General features: G+C 34.8%; 1 protein-coding gene across 1 annotated transcript in view; it reads left to right on the top strand.

The window, feature by feature from the left end:
- The window catches only part of Xpr1 (xenotropic and polytropic retrovirus receptor 1), a 132268-nt gene that overhangs the window by 44470 nt on the left and 67432 nt on the right, over positions 1 to 20366 (top strand). The window contains exon 3 of the mRNA XM_048357820.1: positions 15625 to 15726. Within this exon, the coding sequence (XP_048213777.1) occupies positions 15625 to 15726 (102 nt within the window). The remainder of the gene's footprint in view (positions 1 to 15624; positions 15727 to 20366) is intronic.

Below are 20366 nucleotides of genomic sequence, written 5' to 3'. Positions count from 1 at the left end.
ATTGTATTGTTATTGTATAGTTGATATAGAGAGGGGTTACAGTTACATGAGTCAGGTAGTAACTAATGAGTACAATTCTTTTTTTCTTTTTCTTTTTTTTTTTTTTTGCCAGTCCTGGGCCTTGAACTCAGGGCCTGAGCACCGTTCCTGGCTTCTTTTTGCTCAAGGCTAGCACTCGGCCACTAGAGCCACAGCGCCACTTCTGGCCTTTTGATACATATGTGGTGTTGGGGAATTGAACCGAGGGCTTCGTTCTTTTGAGCTATGTTTCCCTTGCTCTCTCCCAGTTTTTCCCTCCTTCCCTACTTGTATCTGGCAAACTGGGTCTTGATTCAACAACAGTGCACTTGCTAAATACATTGGCAGTATATATCCAGGGCCAGTCAACTGTAGGCTTTTTGGAGCCATCTTCTAATTTGCTGCTGCATATGTGTAAGCCATTTTCCTCTAAATCCTTCAGTATTTAGTCTGTTTCAGTGCTCTTGACTTTACCTTTCACTTCTATCCAACACTGGCTTAAGAGCATTCTCTCTTAGGAATTTAAAGATTTCTTTTAACAGTTACAACTTTGTAAGTATCTAAATTAGATTCCTAGTGTTACATCAAATCAAACCCAGTAATCTAGTTTCCAGGCTTTTCTTTAGCATCAGTATTTATGGAGAATTTTCTGTGTAACAAGAACTGTCCTAAACCTTACTTCCTTTAACCTTCTAGCAGTGCTGCAGATGTAGAGTCAGTTCATAAAGTACTTGTATAAACCTATGTGGACTGGCTCAATAAATGTGTACAGCCACAAGACAGCCCACCAAATTCTGTGTGTTCTTTACATTTGCCTCAGCTCTGCCAATTTAATCTTTTTACCAATTTGTTCCTATAAGCTGATTTCAGTATTCTTTTCCAAGTTAGTTATATGAGCTGTTTCTTTAATTTACCTGTGTCTTTTCTATTTTCTTCTAACTTCATCTTCAGAATTTCAGATCAGGGTCCATCTGACCCTGTTTTCAAGTTTGTACACCTTTTTGTGAACTTTCAATGTCTGACTCCTGTGAGTTTTACCATTTCAACAATCTGATTTTCTTCATATTTCTAACATACTCTTCAAGTGGACAATAAATTCTTGGGAGTAGAAATTTGAGGCTGTAGAATAAAGGAACAAAACAAAATACCTCTGAGATAGACTTTAGCTGGTTGCATTTATATAGCTTACTATTAATAGACTGAATATAGAATTTAAATTTTCTTGAAGTGACACCATGGCTGAAGTGATAGAGTATCTGCTTTGCAAGCTTGAGAACCTAAATTCAAACGCTTGAGAACCTAAATTCATACCCCAGTATTTCCAAAATATTTTTTAAAAATAAAAAAACAAGATGCCATAAAAATTTAAAGGCTGTATAGTGACATGGTGAAGTGTTCCTAATATTACATAAAAGTATATAAGCCACATACAAATCATTGTAATTCTATATACCACATACATGTTTATTTACAGAAAAAATCAAAATAGTGCTTAAATTGTTATAATGTTAGGATTAGTGATAATTTTTAATACCAAAGGTTTATACTCTTAGTACAAGAAACTTTATTTTTAATTTTACTTTTTTGTGTATTCTGGTACTGCTTGGGCTTGAACTCCTGGCCTCCTGCCCTCATTCAGCCTTTTCACTCATGAATGGTGCTATCATTTGAAGCATGCCTCCAGTCTTTTAGATTACTTTTCCTATGCTACCTTTAGACCTCAGTCCTCAGATCTCACCTTCCCTAGTGTAAGTAAACTGAGTCATGAGAGTGTCAAGATAAAGAATGAGCAGAGAGTGAACTAAAAGATCAGCAGACTTATTTCAGGAGAGTACAAGAAAGTACAACATTTTCTCTCCATTCTGTCTGGAAGACTCATCCTTCTCAGGCTTTTACTTAGTAGGTAGGACTAAAGGCATGAGCAGCCACTGGTTGCTGGCTGCACCTTTTTCTTTTTTAAAGATTAGTGAGTATGGAGATGTAACAATGAAATTCCTCCTTTCTTATAATAAAAGCTAATAAAAAGTAAAGTTAGTAGAGATTTAGTCTGAAACCTAGAATTGCTATAGAGTTTTGTTCAAGGATTGTTTAAGTTGTAGAGACCTTATGTTATTACTAAGTAGAGGAGGATCTTTGTCATTCAAAGATTCATGTATACAGTAAATAGACAGAAAAGATGTTTCTGTATGAAACCCTCAATCCCTACAGTGGCATTCGCTTCTATTGTAATTCTTGGGGAAAATGCCACCTGAATTTACATTAGAAATGTTAACTGTGATTACATTTATGCAATTCTTTTTGTGAGAAAGGATTTTTATGAAGATTTTGTGTAATGAAATCATAATCATTAACAATTTTATCTTGTATAATTTAGGCATACTATCCTTTGGCAAATTTTTTTAAAATACAAAATGTAGAGCTAGTACATATTAGGAACACATAAACTTTTCTATAAGGATTCAAAGCTCTTCTCACAGAATCTGTTCTGCCCTCTTCAAATGTCAGATTCCTTTCTAGTAATGAGCTATTTCTCACTGTCTTAAAGGCTCTGAACTATTGTTTATAGCAATACTCTGACTCTTTCCAAAGCAAAGAAGTTTACTTCCTTTTGTGAATAAAACTTCTATAATTAAATATTTCAGTAAGCTCAAAGATGCAACACTTAGTCAGTAGACACTATGTTGAAAATGAACTATACAATTTGTGGACAGGAATGGGAGGGAAAAACTGGGAGAGAGCAAAGGAAGTGATGACATTGCCCCAAAAGAAATGTACTCATTACCTGACTTATGAAACAGTAACCCCTTTGTATATCACCTTTCTAATAACAATTAACATATTTAATAAAAAGGCAAAACTTTCAAAATGACTAATAACCAATGAGTGTTGTCACTTCCAGTTTGTCTATTCTAATTAGTTCTTGGCATTTTACTGTCATAATCTCCTTCTCTTAGAGATTTTAGTATTTGGAAGCATTAGGTCTTAACTTTATTTAAGATAAATGAACCAGTTTAAATGTTTTAGGAAAAAGCTAGTTGATCACTGATGGCTCATATCTGTAATACTAGGGAGGCCAAGATCTGAGGATTACGGTTAGGAGCCAGCTTGGGAGGAAAGGCCGTTGGGACTCTTATCTTCAGTAAACCACCATTATGGCTCAGAGTGGTAGAGGACTACCCTTGAGCAAAAATGCTCAGGGACAGCACCCAGACCCTGAGTTTAAGCCCCACAACCACCACCAACAACAACAACAAAGACAATTTGCAGAATCTAACATTTTACCTTAATTTCAAAAAGAATTCCTTGTAGTTTTGTTAGGAATCGCTATTTAAAATGTCCATGTTTTAGGAATTTTCATTTGCACAGTTTTTGCCTTTTTCTAAAGGAGAATTCCTATTCTTTTGTTTCCTAGAAATCATTGTTTCCTATTTTTCTTAATCTGATGCTTTTTAAACACTAAAGAAAAGATCAAATTTCTTAGGAAAGTGTCAGTGAGGATGCAGATTTATAGCCCTTAGTACATATAGCATATCCTTTTGTTTTGTAAAGAACAAATGATTACTTTGACATTGACAAAGCCAAAGTAGGATTAAATACCTCCTATCTGAAACTAAAGGTTTGATCTGGAGGAAGGAGTATTGGGTTATGAACTCAGGACCTTGCACTTGCTCAGCTTGCTTCATCAACTGGTGCTCTACCACCTAAACCTTGTTTCCAATCCTGGTTTTGTTCGTCATTTTGAGTTGGAGTCCCATGAACTTTTCTGTCTGGGTTGTCTTCAAACTGCAATCCTCTGGATCTCAGCCTACTAAGCTGAGGCGCTGTCACCAGGCTGTGAGTCAAATACTACAATACAATAGCTATATCACATGAAGAGAATTACATTAATACTAATCAATTACTCCTTTGCTTATAAGCTTTTACGTTGTAAAATAAAATAGTTTAAACATAGGAGTTAATTTTAATCATGCCCCCCTCCCCAAACACAAGGTATGATTCACTTGGTGACAGATACCATAGATTTAGGTAGAAATTAATTTACCTTCATTGATGTGATGTTCCTCTACTTATACTTTAGGTATAGAAATAACTATCAGTTGGATTTGTTCAAAAGGAGGAGGATTTATTGAAGAGCAGTATAACACACAAAATTGAATGAACAGAACACCTAGATAAATTGGGAAGAAAAAAAATAGGTCAACTTCACTGCTTCCAACAGTAGGGCCATGGAATTACTTTCAGAAAAATTATCTACTGCAAATAACATCTATCTATATTCATATTTTTTACAAACTTTTTTTTTTTTTTGGCCAGTCCTGGGCCTTGGACTCAGGGCCTAAGCACTCTCCCTGGTTTCTCTTTGTTCAAGGCTAGCACTCTGCCACTTGAGCCACAGTGCCACTTCTGGCCATTTTCTATATATGTGGTGCTGGGGAATCGAACCCCCACTAGGCCATGTTCCCAGCCCCCCAGATTTTTTTTTTTGAGTTTGCTTACTATGTTTATGTACAATCATTTTGTAATTTGAATAGTTTTTGTTTCATTAGTCAGCATCTCTCTGGTGTCATCCTTGGCTTTTGCTTCAGTGCATATTTTCTCTCTATATTTCTATTCATATATTCTATTGTATATTCTCTCATGTTTTTGACCTCTGAAAATTTCCCTTGCTTTCTTTTAGTTACGTATTTAGAGTTGGTGGCTTAGCTCAGGTTGCTACTACAACAAATTACCTTATATCGGATGGCTTAAACAACAGGCGTTTATTTTTCATGGTTCTAGAAACTGGAAATCCAAAATTAGGATGGTCCAAAATCATGAGGTTCCAATGAGGTTCCTGGCTGTTACTTCAAATGTTATTTCTTTGGTTTGTACATACGGAGAAATTTCATGTCCCTCTCTCTTTTTCAGTTCCATCATGAGAACTTCACTACCAATACCTCATCTGAACATTATTAACTCATGGAGGCACATTTCCAAGTTGTATTATATTGAGATGAGCGCTTCAATATAGGAATTTGGGAGGAGAGAGAAAAACGAGCATCTTTAGATTTTCTGTAGTATGAAAGTTACCTTTGATTGTTCAGTCTCTTTTATGTCTAGAAATGAAAGTGTTAGTATTCATCTTCAACTTATTAAAAAGTGCCCCAGGCATATCCCATTCTCTTTAGTCTCATTTTTTTTAAGTACTTTCATTTGGTATGGTTCAGCAGTATTGGATTTCCTGTCAAATCAGCCATGCTCTCAACTTTAACTGTTACCTCCTTCTTCCCCATATACCTTAGTTTCGTCATTATAAGTTAGCTGAAGTGTTACTTCCTGAGAAAGGCTTGTTTGACCTTTATTTTAAAATAATAAATTCATGTTTTATGATGTAATGCTTACTTGCATTGTGTATTTTCATTACTCCGTTTCTCTTGTAATTATGTGTTTAGTATCTGCTTTCTCTCAAAAGTACAAGTCTAAATTTGTCTTCCTGGTCACTGTATCCCTAGTCAGTAGCACAGTGCCTGACTATATGGTCTTTTTATTTTTGTTATCTCATTCTACAGTCTTCGTAACATTCTAGAAGACAATGAATATTTATCATTCTAGCAATAGTGTCATATATACCATTTTAGTAATAATGGTACTTTGTTGATGAATAAACTAATTGGTGGAAGAAGCTCTGTCAATTTAAATGAAATTTATTTTCAAATTCCTAGTAACACTTTGTGTTTAATACTTATAAATATGTTGATGGAATGCAGTGCATTCTGCATTCTCAATAAGAAGAAATTTTGATACCTAAATAAATTATTAGCATTAGAAAAGTGTTTATATTGAAAATTTAACTTATATGTATATTTAGTAACTAGAAAGTAAGATAGGATGTTTAATAAGTGACTTTAAGACCTAAAAATAGAATAAATTCTGTTACCTAAGTAAAATGAAAATATAAGTTCACAAAAGAGAGTGATACAAATTTATTGGTAATAAACTTATTTGATATTTGATAATGGCATTTACCAAATTACTTTATCATTTTAAATCATGTCGTTTTAATTATAGTGCATCAGAAGCTACATTGTTTATAACGATTTGACTGTGTTAAATTTTTTTTCATAATTGAAAATATGCAATATAGTAACGTAGAATTTGTTTAGAGGCTATAAGAGCCAGCATCATTTGAAAGTCACTGACTGGCACATATAACTCACCTTACCATTGAATTACACCCTTGTTTGAATTATTTGTTGATGTTTTTGTTTATTGGTATTCATTGCCTAGCAGATCAGATACTAGGTAAATATTCTTTGGGATAATAATTAGCTTGTATCACAGCTATTGAGATTAATTTTATTTCACTTACATATCACTAGTGCATATTAAAATGTTTGTGTGTATGTATTTGTGTGTTCTGAGAATATTTGAAATAATTGGTTGGTGAAAATCTCTTAGGATAAAAGTTGGACTCAGAATTGTTTTTTTGAAATTAGCAGAATAGGAAATTTGAAGTTAGGAGATTTAGAGATTGCCTGTTCAAATGCCCTCACTTTACTATACCCCTGCTTAATATCCTTCAAAGAAATTTCATTGGTATTAGAAAGAAGACCAGACCTTTATTCTACAGTGCCCAACTGATTGTGCTTGCCTTTTAGCTTTAACAGCCACTACTGTTTGCTCACTCCTATTACATAGAACTTTATTTAGTTATTCACATATAACATCTCTTTTGTTTTTCCAGTAGCATGTTGTTATATGCTGTTCCTGCCACTTGGGCCACTTCTACTACTCAAAGAAATGCCTACCTATCCTTGATATTTCATCTCAAAAGATACTTAAGAGACTCCTACACCTTCTCTTCCTCCAGTCCTTACTGACTAGATAAAGTCTTACTGATTATTTTTTCCATCTTTATGTTTTCTTCAAAATCGATATTTCTGTTTGTATATTTCTGTAATTATTTGAAGTTTTATCTTAAGTAGATTTCAGAGGGCAGGGTTTATGCGTATGCTGCTTATGTCTCTCTACACTAGCCATATTGCTTGGTGCTTAGAAGGGACTTAATATTCAGCATTACTACACCAATGATTCAAAATTACATTTTTTATCTTCACAGTCTTATTTGCCATATGCTTTATTTAATTATCCATCTGTTGATGTGGTAGTATCTGGAAAGAAATTGAATTTCAAGTTAGTTATCCCTGGTTTGTAAATTTACACTCTTCAAGAAAAAAAACATTTTTCTTAAAATGATGAAACCAGTAATACTAAATAGTCTTTCTTTATTTAATGGGACATACTCAGATATTTAGCTTTTATTCATCAGCTTTTATGTCTTATAAGAAGGAGAAACTCAGAATTCATATAAATGATTATGTGTGGAATTTATTAGAATGTAGCTAGAAAGGTAGCCGTGGTACTTTCATAACCATTGATACCTCTGAACTGAGTAGTCCACAGAATATTGTTAGTAGAGATTTGGCCAATAGTCTATCCCTTACCCCATCTTCTCTCTATCATTTTCTACCTTGCCCACAAGAAAGATTATATTCTCATATACAAATTTTGGAAACATAGTAAATCATGTCCCTTTTTCCATAGAGTTAATTCTGTGTAGTAGTATAATAAGGCTCCTCTTTTAAATGTTTAATTATTATTATAAAGGCGATATACAGAGGTGTTATAGTTACTTAAATCAGGGATAGCGAGTACATTTCTTTTTTTTTTTTTTTTTCTTTTTTGCCAGTCCTGGGGCTTGAAATCAGGGCCTTGGCACTGTCCCTGAGCTTCTTTTGTTCAAGGCTATCAATGAGTACATTTCTTTTTGGACAGTGTCACTCCTTCCTTCACTCTCTCCCAGTTTTTTCCTCCTGTCCCCACCCACAAGTTGTATAGTTCATCTTTGACATAGTGTCTAGTTAGTACCATTGCTGTATTTGTTCACCCTTTGTCCCTCAAGATTCCTCTTAAGGCTGACCTTTTCACCTTTGGTACTACTGATATTTTGGATTGGGTAACTTTATTTGGACAGGCCAGGAACCAAGAAGGAATTGCTATTCCAGACATTAAAGAATATTTGTAGTATTTTGGGCTTCTACCCATTAGATTAGTAACAGTCTCTCAGATGTCTACTTTGTACATCCAGAAATGTTTTCAGACATTGCCAGATGTCCCCTGGGCAGCAAACATGGCTTAACATTTAGAACTACTACTATGGGGAAAAAAAAGTCAATTTAATTCTGTTCACAACCTTATTCCAAAACTTGATTAAAGATAGAATTAGAATTGTTCTTCATCTGCATCCGTAATTTCCTCAGCAGCACAATTTTAAATGATCTTTTAGTGAAACTGGAACTATTTATACACTGAGTACTTAAGATTCTTCTGTCAGTTTTTCTCTTTTAGGTAATGAGTACATTTCTTGTCCAACTTGTTACCCCCCTCCCTCATTTTTCTTGTACCTTTCCCCCTCCCCAACCCCCCCCCGCCAAGTTGTACAATTAATTTACAGCATATTGTCTTTTAAGTATTGCTGTTTCATTGGTTTACCTTTTACCCTTTGTCTCACCATTTACCCTTCCCTACTTCAGGCAGACATATATAAAATACCCAGGTACCAGAATCAAATACAGTGACAACAGGGGCTAAATCATAGGGAAGATGAACAGAAGAAAAAAGAAATAATTTCACATAGTACATTGAAAATAACAACATCAATGATAACTTGTTTCCACATTTTGGATATCATTTCTCTTAGCGTCTTCTTTTTTTTTTTTTTTTTGCCAGTCCTGGGCCTTGGACTCAGGGCCCGAGCACCGTCCCTGGCTTCTTCCCACTCAAGGCTAGCACTCTGCCACTTGAGCCACAGCGCCGCTTCTGGCCGTTTTCTGTATATGTGGTGCTGGGGAATCGAACCTAGGGCCTCGTGTATCCGAGGCAGGCACTCTTGCCACTAGGCCATATCCCCAGCCTCTCTTAGCGTCTTCTTAAGTGATCATATGTACATAGCTACTGAGCTATTGTGATTATCTGCTTGGACTATCCTAGACATGTACTAACAATTATCAATAAGGGAAACTATAGAGTTTATGTTTCTTTGGGTCTGCCTCACTTCACTTAGTATGCTTTTTTCCCTAAGTTTTTCCATTTTCTTATGAATGGGGCAATGCCATTCTTTCTGATAGAAGCATAGAATTCCATTGTGTATATATACCATATAATTAATTAATGTGATCCATCACATCAATTGGAATAAGGACAAGAACCACATGATCATTTTCATAGATGCAGAAAAGGCATTAGACAAGATCCAACACTCAATTGTGATGGAGAAACTAGGAATCCATGAACATTCTTTTTTTTTTTTTTTTTTTGGCCAGTCCTGGGCCTTGGACTCAGGGCCTGAGCACTGTCCCTGGCTTCTTCCCGCTCAAGGCTAGCACTCTGCCACTTGAGCCACAGCGCCGCTTCTGGCCGTTTTCTGTATATGTGGTGCTGGGGAATCGAACCTAGGGCCTCGTGTATCCGAGGCAGGCACTCTTGCCACTAGGCTATATCCCCAGCCCCTTATGAACATTCTTGAATATAAGAAAGGCATTGTATGACAAACCTACAGCTAGCATTATACTTAATGGCAAAAAGTTAAAAGCCATTTCCTTTAAAATCAGGAGTGAGACAAGGATGTCCCCTCTTTCTACTTCTCATCAATATAATACTAGAATTCCTAGCCAGAGCAATAAGGCAAGATGCAACATTTTATAAAGGGGATCCAATTAGGGAAGGATGAAATAAAACTCTCTCCCTCTTTGCAGATGACACGATCCTGTATTTAAAGAGCCCCATAGTCTCCATTCCCAAATTACTTGAGCTGATTCAAAACTTTGGCAAAGTAGCAGGATGTAAAATTAATCCACAAAAAAATGGTTTTTCTGTATGTCAACAATGTGTGAAGATTAAGGCTGAAATGAGGAAAGTAACTCATTTTGCAATAGCTTTAAAAAAAAAAACAAACACCCTAAAATGCCTAGGAATAAACTTAACCAAAGAAGTGAAAGACCTCTATGATGAAAACTTTAAAAACCTGAAAAAGGAAATTAAAGCAGAAGTGGGATAGCCTTCCATCCTCCTGGGTTGGGAGGATTAACATGAAAAGGGCAATGCTACCGAGGGCTATCTACAAATTCAATGCAATACCCATCAATATCCCAACACCATTCTTTAATGAAATAGAGGCAACAATCCAAAAATTCATATGGAACAATAAAAGACCCTGAATAGCAAAAACAATTTTCTGTAAGTTTTATTGCATATAGAATAAAATACAAACTTCTTAACCTGGCCTTTGTATATGGAAGGATTGTTGTCTATCTCCATAACTTTATCTCATCTTACCACTGTTTGTTGGTTACATTGTGAGCTTCTTTTAGTTCCTCAGTCATCCCATAGCCCCTTTCCTAAAATGCTGTTCCCTCTGTTTTGTCATCCTTTATCTTTTAGATTAAATATCATCTACCAAAGAGAGGTAGTATGTATGTGTGGGAGGGGAACTGAGGCTTGAATTCAGGGCCTTACCCTTGTCAGCCAAATGTACTTGAGCCACGCACCATCCCAACCCTGTGACAGTCTCTTAGTTTGCCAGAAAGGGTAGTCATCTATTAGGTGACAACTTGGAAGTAGAATTGTTGAATCTTACAGTAATTACATATTTTGAGGAACTGGCAAACTATTTTACAAAGTTGCTGTCCCTTTTTTTACTTTCTTACTTGCACTGTATCAGAGGCCACTTGTTAATATCTATGATATAGTGATAACTACTGACTATGGGGTAGGATTTTATTGTGGTTTTGATATGTCACTGAAACTTGATGGTGCTGAAAGTCTTTCCTGTGCTTAGAGGACACTCCTAAGTTTTCTTAGGAGAAATGTCTGTTCAGATCCTTCACCCAAGTTTGAAAGTTGTCTTTTTTTATTGTTATCTAGCTACTAGTCCCTATTCAGAAACAAGGTTTCAAACAAAGAATTTTCTCCTAGTCTGTAGTTTTCATTTGTCTTTTTGATAATATTGTTGCTGGAGGGGAAACTCATGCTATCTATAGACTCTGTGTACCTCGGTGTTTTTATAGATGCAAAATAAGATGTGGTAGTTGGATTTTGAATGCTGAGATTCTTTGGTTCTCAAATTCAGAATAACTTTTCTTACATTAGCAGGGAGGTTATAGGAAGTATCTTACAAGAAACGTTGATGTTCTGTAAATGGGCATTTTACCAACTTGTGTAATGAAATAAAGGATTTATTCTGTACCTCTACATTCTGAAAAATTATTTTCAACTAACTATATTAGCTTCTTACTATATATAATGTAAAGGTTTAAATGTGACAGGTTTCCCTTTTTTCTTCTTGTTAATAAGGTCCTTTATTTGTATAATGCCTATCGTATATACATGAATATCATTCATTGTATTACATTTCAAACAATATAGTAATTGTAGGTAACAAAAAATGAGACTCCATTTCATACCTACTGCTCTTTTATTTTTTCCCCTTAAAGTTTTTTATTGTTATTATAAAGGTGATTTGCAGAGAGGATACAGTTATATAAGCCAGGCAATGAGTACATTTCTTTTTGGACAACATCACCCTTTCCCTTGCTTTCTCCCAGTTTTTCCCTCGTATCCCCACTCACAAGTTTTGTAGTTCGTTTTCAACGTAGTATCTAGTGAGTATCACTGTTCCATTTGTTCACCTTTTGCCTCTCCATCCTCCCAAAGACAGATAAATCAACAAACAATACAGAAAGCAAACAGAGCAATGAAGTAAAAACCTCTTCTTTCCATTTCTTGGAGTTCATTTTAATAAATATTATTTATATGATCAGATGTATATAGGCATTGTACCTTTGAGCCTACTCCTTTTTTAAAGGAACCATCCACAGCTAACATTTGGTAGCCTCTTTTCAATCCCTTTTTTGTGAAGCTATAGAGAATATTAGCTTATATATTTTTTTTCATAAGTGGAATCATGCTGTGTATTTTAATTCTTTTCCTCCTAAGTTCTGGAGATTTTTGTACATACTATGATATTTATATATAATTTTTAAGAATGACTGCTATAGTGTCATGATTATGGTGTTTAGTTTTTTCAATCAAACTTCTTCATTTTTTGTTGGGGTTGGGGAAGGGGTATAGCCAGAAGCAGGACCAAGGGGCTCCTCCCACAGCTCCCCTCTGCTTGCATGCCTTGGATCATTGGAAAGTCTTTTGAGGAGATTCATCCCTGAGACCTGAATCATTCAGTCTCAGAAGAGGATGTCAGTACATACACCGCTCATGCATTGGATTAGACTACAGTATTATATGATTGTATTACAATTCACTTAACTACTCCTCTTTATTGACCATCAGTTTGTTTTCTTGATTACTATTGAAAGCAGTGGTATGTAAATATTCATTTGTACAGAGATTTGGGCGGTGTGTGTGTGTGTGTGTATGTGTGTGTGTGTGTGTGTGTGTGTGTGTCTGTCTGTCTGTCTGTCCTGGTACTCGGACTTAAATTCAGGGCCTGAGTACTGTCCTTAGGTTTTTTGCTCAAAGATGACACTTTACCACTGGAGCCATACCTCCACTCCCAGAGGTATTTTTATAATGTATTTCTTACATGTAGCATTGAAAATACTGAATTTTTGAATATTTACTCCAAATTATCTTTATTCATTTACCCTCATCATTGTCAAAATGTTAGCAACGTAAAATCTTTTCAGTTATGGTGGTTGAATTGTATTTTATTTTTGATTTTTAAAAGCATTTCATTTTTATTAAGTAGTTGTATTTAAATATTAGTCTGTTTTTTTTTTTAAGTTGTATTTAAATGACATCTGGGTGTTGGATATCCTAGTATTTCTTTGTTGGCCATTTGTTATTCCTTTTTCTGAGAATTGTTTGGATCCTCCCATTTTCTTATGAAATTGAATATAGTTTAAATTTGATTTGTAAAAATATTTTGAAGTATGTTTTGCATTTGAGTCTTTTGTGTTTCAGAAAACTGCAAATATGTATTTTCCATGTGTACTCCTTTTTTTTTTTTTTAAAAAAAACCTTGTTTATACTATCTTACAGAATGGAAACATTTTATTTTGTGAAAGTATCAATCATTGTTTACCTTTTCTGTATTTTGTGTAGTACATAAGAATGACTTCTTGTATAACTCATTTTTTATCAGTGAGTTGAAGACCTTTTTATCTTAATCTGAATGTCCACATTTATTCAGATTTGTTTTTGTATACTGTTCTTTCTGGTGTGTTTTTTTTCTAATTTTTTTATCCAATAAAATACTTGCAGATCTAGTAGTTTATCAGACCTTTTCCATCTGACAGGACAAAAATGTTATCTTTGATTTAATTTCTTTTTTATAGCTTTATTTTTTGTTTTATTTTGTTTTTTTCTCTGTTTGCTCTAGTAAGCCAAAGAGGGTTTACTGAACCCTTTTGATTCATGGCTGTTAAATTTTATGTGAATTAGAAAGCTAAGTAGTAGACTGCTGGTCTTACGTATAATGATCTTACACATAATGAGGACAATAAAAATACGAGACTGATTCAAGGGTCGAATGCCCATTCTTTAATAGCTAAAGTTTTAATTTCTCCAAGGCCTGAGAATTTTTGTCTCCATTTTCTTGGTAATATGTAGTTGTGGAATGTGCAGCTTCTAAACCTTAATATATATTATTGTTACAAATTATCATTAATGGTAATCTATAAGTTATTTTAAGATAAGAGGCTATGCTTAAATTACTCTGCTGAACTTTACTTATCACTTTTTATGAATGAAGTTTGGTATTAGGAAAGCAGAGTAAATGGGACTAAGCCTATGTTTTGATTTTTAGGTTTGGTTTTGTTGACAATAGGAAATAAAATAAAAATATAAAAAGTAAGTAGTTAAGTAAAACAATCTTTCACATTCCTTATTTTAAATTACCTATAGCTATATGTGACCACAGACCTTTCTTAAGATCAGCCTTTTTAAAAAGCTGGGGGGTTTTGCTTTATGCGTCCAGTAGCCTTATTGTACATAAATTGCTAAGTTTACCTGAGGAGCTTAAAGTGATCATGTTTGTTGTTTTGCTTTATTTTTACAAAATTACTAGACTATTCTGCATTATCTGTGCAGACCTAAAATGAATGAAATAACAAAGATGTATATTACAAGTAAAAATTGGGGCAAGTTTATTTTGTTTCACATTTATTTTATTCAAATTACACAAATAGATTTGACATCCTTTTTAGAACTTTAAGCTCTTGGTGGTTTTTAAAAATATTTTTAGTGCTATGAATTTGCATATATATGTATATGCATATTTCTTAGGGAAATGTTATTTCCGTTCTTCGATTTGATGGATCTGGGTAGTAGAAATAAACCTATACATGTATACTTTTCAAGCTTAAAAGTACTCAAGTATCCAGAAATAGAATTGTTTCGTACTATGAATAATATCTGGAGGATGTTATGGAAGGGGATCTGATGGCATCTCACTTTGAGAAGAAACATAGCCCTTTAGAGTTAAGTCTTCTGAATTTAAATTTATACTTTGTAGATTATAATACTGCAGATTGGATCTAGCCTGTAGAAAAATATATTCATTTGTCCATATAGGGTTTATGGTCTGGAAAAATAGGAAAATCTTACAAGCTAGCCCTACCCATGTCTCCACAGGGCAGCAACTGGACTTAATCCAGTTTGTCAGAAGTCATACCATTCATGCTAGAGGTGATAGTTACATTTATCTTCTCACAGTCATCCACTTGCTCAATTTATTTATATTACCTATCAAGCTTCTGAAGCTTTGAGAGCATCTAAACCCATTTGTGCTTTTCTCTGTATCTGATACAGTTAAAGTAAAAATGAGTAGATAGAAATTTAACATTTAACAAAATCAACCTGATTTTTTTCCAAAAGAGTACCATACATTCATGTCTTCATACCTCTGAGAGCTGCTGGGTTTTTCCTTCCCCAAACTTTCTTAAGTTTAGTTGCAGCTGCGTGCCAGTGGCTCACACCTGTAATCCTAGCTACTCAGGAGACTAAGATCTGAGGATCGTGGTTCAAAGCCAGCACAGGCATGAAAGTCTGTGAGACTTTTCTCCAGTAAACAACCAGAAAACTGAAGAAAAACAAAGTGGTGCTGTGGCTCAAGTGGTAGGGCTGAAGAGCTAAGGGAGAACACCCAGACCCAGAGTCTCACAGCTCAACTGCCAGCACCTTGAACCTTCCTTGTTTACCTCTATCTATAGAACATTTTTCTTCTTCTGAAGTCTTAGAACATTTCTCAACATGAGTTATTTTATTACAGTAGAGATTTAGTGTCATTCAATTAAAAGTTTGTGTTCCTATGAAGAGATTTTTGGTTAATCTCTTAATATGGTTCATATTTCATTTTCTTCAAAAATACATGCACCCCTCTGTACATCACCTTTGTAATAACAATAAAGAAATTTTAGAAAGAAAATAAAATCAATAGAAAGATAAAGGAATAAAGAAATACATGCATTTGTCATCTTGACCACTGAAATGGTTCTAACAGTAAAATTAGCCTCTGTATTAAATTTAAACATTGGTTTTCTTACTTTTCAGTTACAGATGAGGACACAGTAAAGAGGTATTTTGCCAAGTTTGAAGAAAAATTTTTCCAAACCTGTGAAAAGGAACTTGCCAAAATCAACACATTTTATTCAGGTAAGTAGTTATATTAAAAGACAATCTCTGCTACTAGGACAGAGTAAATTCTGTAATGTCATTTTTAAACTTACTAGTATTAAGGTTTTGCTTTCCTTGTTATACTACAGTAAAGGAATATTTTGTTTAGCTGGGATAAGAGTTCTCCTAGTACCTCAGTGTTTATTAAGCTTCATATTATTAGATTTTCTTGTAGGACATCAAGAGTGAGAAGCTTGGTTTTGTCATAGAACTCCAGATTACGACTTAGACTAATATTATGCCTATTCATTGCCTAGAACACTCTTACCTATAACCCTCCAGAGCATTGGCTCCAGAGTGGCACTTACAAAATGCTCTACAGTGTGAGAGAAAAATATTAGAACTTCTGTTTATTTTGTCTCTATGTTGAAATGTACAGATATAGACTAGTAAGCAGTAGCTTCATAATGAAAAAAACCCCTCAAAAACTCTGCTCTAGAACACTACCTTAGGTATCACCATTCCTTTGATATCTAGTTGATCCTCAGTCTTATGAAAATAGAATCAAAGCAAATCTAATTAGATTCAGAGGTACATTTTCTTCAGATTGTGGAAAAACCTTACATGTAATCAGTATCACATTGCTGAATTTACATCCTAATAACTAAAATGCCTTTTGGATGCAATAATTTATTACTTACTCAGTAATAGATTTGTCTGTTTTCCATTGTTAATAATGCAATAATACCACATATTAGGTAGGTTTTCAAGAAAAGTGGTTTGTTTCTGGAGGTCCAAAGTAAAACAACTATATCTGTTAATGGCCTTCTTACTAGCAGAGTTCTGAGACAATAGAAAGCATCACTTTGTGGGTTTTTTGTGTTTTTTTTTAAATTAAATTTTATTGACAAGGTGTTGTAAAGAGGGGGTACAGTTACATAATAAAGTAGTGAGTACATTTCTTGTCTTATTTTTTACACCCTCCCTCATTTTTATTTCCCTTCCCTAGTTCAGATAAGCACATATACAATATCCAGTGTACCAAAATCATATATAGTAACCACAGTGGGTACGCCATAGGAAATTCATCTAATACATTAAACATAACGACAACAATAAAATCCTCCTGTTTCCGTCTCTTGGAATTCATTTTGCTTAGCCTCATCTTATATAGTCATATGTACATAGCTGTGGAGCTATTGTGATCCTCTGATAAGTCTATTCTAGACCTTTTTATGTTTATTTAGTAATGGTTTGACAGAGCATCACTTTGAAAAGTGGGAGCCACCCACATGTCTTCTAGTCTCTCTCTCCCTTAGTCTTTAGTCCTGGGGCTCCATTCTGATAACTTTTATCTATCCTAATCACCTTCTAATGGCACTGCTTCTAACACTGTAATTAGATAAAGTCTCTTCCCACTTAATACCTTATCATGGGGATTAATCTGCGCTGTGATTTTTGGAGTGGACACACTGTAGCAATGAATGACCAAATTTTACTCTATAACTTTATTTAATGTAAAAGGCCTAGAATTACTTTTTAGATTTTTCTTTTTATATTTAGTATGAAAATTACATTCATACTACTTATACACTGTTATTAAATTAGAGGATATTTTAGCTTGTTTGTTTGTTTTTTGCCAGTCCTGGGACTGGGCACTGTCCCTGAGCCTCTCTGCTCAAGGCTAGAGCCCTACTACTTGAGCCACAGCACCACTTCTGGCCTTTTCTGTTTATGTGGTCCCGAGAAATCGAACCCAGGGCTTCATGCATGCTAGGCAAGCACTCTACCACTAAACCACATTCCCAGCCTAGATATTTAGTTTTATATTATTTGTAATTATTGAATATATACTCTTCATCTGTTGGTGAACATTTTAGAAATACCATAATCTTAATACTAGCATAATCATAAACTAAATACTCTAGTGTGTTTTAGTCTAAGCATGAATAGTTTCATGGCTTCTTTTTCAGAGAATGATTTTTTTCCCCTAGGGTTTTTATATCTACTGGAAGCACCTTACTGAGATGTCTCACAATGAAAACTTATGTTACAGTGGGAAATAGGAGATAGAGAGGGACAAAAATCAATGAAAAGTTGCTGTCAAAAAAGCAAGAGGCTTAGCCAGGTGCCATTGGTTTGTGCTTGTAATCCTAGCTACTCAGAAGGCTGGGATCTGAGGATTGTGGTTCAAAGCCAGCTCAGACAAGTCTGTGAGACTCTTATCTCCAATTATAGCTGGAAGTGGAGCTGTGGCTAAAATAGTAGAATGCCAGCCTCGAACATAAAAGCTAATGGACAGTGCTTAGGCCATGAGTAAGCTTAGACCATACTAGCAAAAAACAAATAAGCCAACAAAAAAAGGCAAGAGGCAGTGATCTTATAGATACCATTGTCCATCTGAGTCAGTATTTTTGCAAAATGAATCTTCTCCTAAGATCCAGTATAAATTAATGCATTCTACTCTATAATCCCTATTTGTACCTATTGAACTCTTGGTTGTTGATTGAAAATTTAGACTCCTGGCTCCCAATCTAAATTTACTTTATCAGTTTTTTGTTTTACCTTGGATAACTTAATTGCCCTTGTTTTAGTCTAATATTATGATAGCCATACTCCTTGCCTAAGATTGCTCTTCTCTGAAATACTCTCTAAGCCATGTGTTCCGGTATTTTTGTTGTTGTTGTTTTTAGTACTGAGGTTTGAATTCGGGGGTAACTCATGCTGAGCAGGCATTCTACTACTTAAGCTATGCCCCAGCCATTTTTGGCTTCAGTTGTTTTTGAAATAGGGCCCAGTGCATTTTTGCCTGGAGCACTTTCTTGCCTATCTTTGTCTCCAGAGTAACTGAGATTGGAGTTATGTGCAACCATGGCCAGCCTCTATCCCATCTTTTCATTTTTACTCACCTATTCCTTTAACATCTGTTTTTTCATCTCACAGAGTTCATGTTCCTTATTTCCTTCATTTTATTTCAGTCACTCATGCCTGTCCCAGAATTACTTTTTCCTCATTTAACTATTTTATCTCTTAGGTTTTCAATCCCTTTACCTCCATTCCAGTTATTACTCCCATTGACTGCTTAGATAACAGCAGGACAAATTGGAACCTTTATAAATTCATTGCTTTAAACTGCCTTTGGGTCCTTATTAGATTTTTTTTCCTCCCTATTCTTTAAAGCGTCTTCTTCTGAATTCATTTTTGTTTTTGTAGTTGTTGGTGGTGGTCATGGGGCTTAAACTCAGTGCCTGAACTTTTATGCTCAAGGCTAGTGCTCTACGACTTTGAGCCACAGCTCCACTCAGTTTTCTGGTAGTTATTGGAGATAAGAAGCTTATGGACTTTCCTGCCTGAGCTGGCTTTGAACTATTATCCTCAGGTCTCAGCCTTCTGAGTAACTAAAATTACAGGCCTGAGTCACCAGCACCTGTCTTGAGTTCTTCCCCTTCCTCCCTTTCTGTTTTGTTTTTGCAGTGCTGGGGATCAAATCCAAGACCTTAAGCATTCTAGGCAAGTGCTATGCCACTGAGCTACATTCCCTACCCTTTCTTCAAAATTCTTTAACCTCATGATTTTTCCCATTATGCTCATCATACCACTTGCTTTGAAATAAAAACAACCAACTCTTGTTTATATATAATACCATGCATATATGCCACTCCTTCCTCAAATGCCTACAGATACTCTCACCCTTATTTATTTTCCTTCAGTTTTTGTAGAATAGATATCCTTCATTCTATGTCAAATCTCTATAATTACTGACCAGATTCAACTCTGACAGGCTTTGCTCCAGTAATGATTAACTAAGAGATTAATTTTGAATAAATTTTCTTATGGCCCTTTTTTACTGGACCAGTCTTTTGGCAAGCCATCCTTTCAAACAAAAAGTAAATAAGAAAACTTTTAAATTCTATTCTCCTAATTTTTTTATTTATATCTGGACTTATTGCTAGGCATAGAGAATAGTATACAGGTATAGAACCATGAAAGGTTATGGTGTACATGTATGCCTTTTCCCTAGATTACAAGTACCTAAAATACAGAGAAAAAAATAGAAATATGATTTAAAAGCATACCAATCAATGTATATCTTCTTTAGGGCAAAAATGTGCAAGAGAAATTACAATGTTCAAAGGACAAACATAAGTTCTACAATTAGAAGGTAGAAGGATAAATAGGATCTAGCAATGTAGATGGGGAGGCGTGAGGGGAACGGCCTGGAGGAGCCAGTAGTTCATGCCTTTAATACTTGCTACTTATTAGGAGGCTGAGATTAGTCAAGGCAGAAAAGAGATTTCTTAAGATATTTCATCTCCAACAAAAGTAACTAACAAAAAACATCCCACGAGATTCTGTCTCCAACAAAAGTAACCAACAAAAAGCCAGGCTATCGGTATAGCTCTAGTGCTAGAGAGCCAGACAAGCCAAGGCCAGCAAACAAGCCCAGAGAATGTAAGTCCTTGAGTTCAAACCATGGTACAAAAAAAGAAAAAGAGAGGGGGGAAAAATAAAGTAGTTGAGAAAGGAATGTATTTACATTAGAAAGAGCCTAGGTTAAGAAAAGATTATTAGATACAATCAAAGACTGAAAATATACAAGAAATATATATATATATATATATACAAGATATATAGGATCAAGTTTATTGGCATTTTCTTTCACTGTGATTTTTTTTTGG

The sequence above is a fragment of the Perognathus longimembris genome, chromosome 11 (genome assembly GCF_023159225.1).
Source record: "Perognathus longimembris pacificus isolate PPM17 chromosome 11, ASM2315922v1, whole genome shotgun sequence".
NCBI classification, from domain to species: Eukaryota; Metazoa; Chordata; class Mammalia; order Rodentia; family Heteromyidae; genus Perognathus; species Perognathus longimembris.
This window is presented reverse-complemented; position numbering and strand designations above follow the sequence as displayed.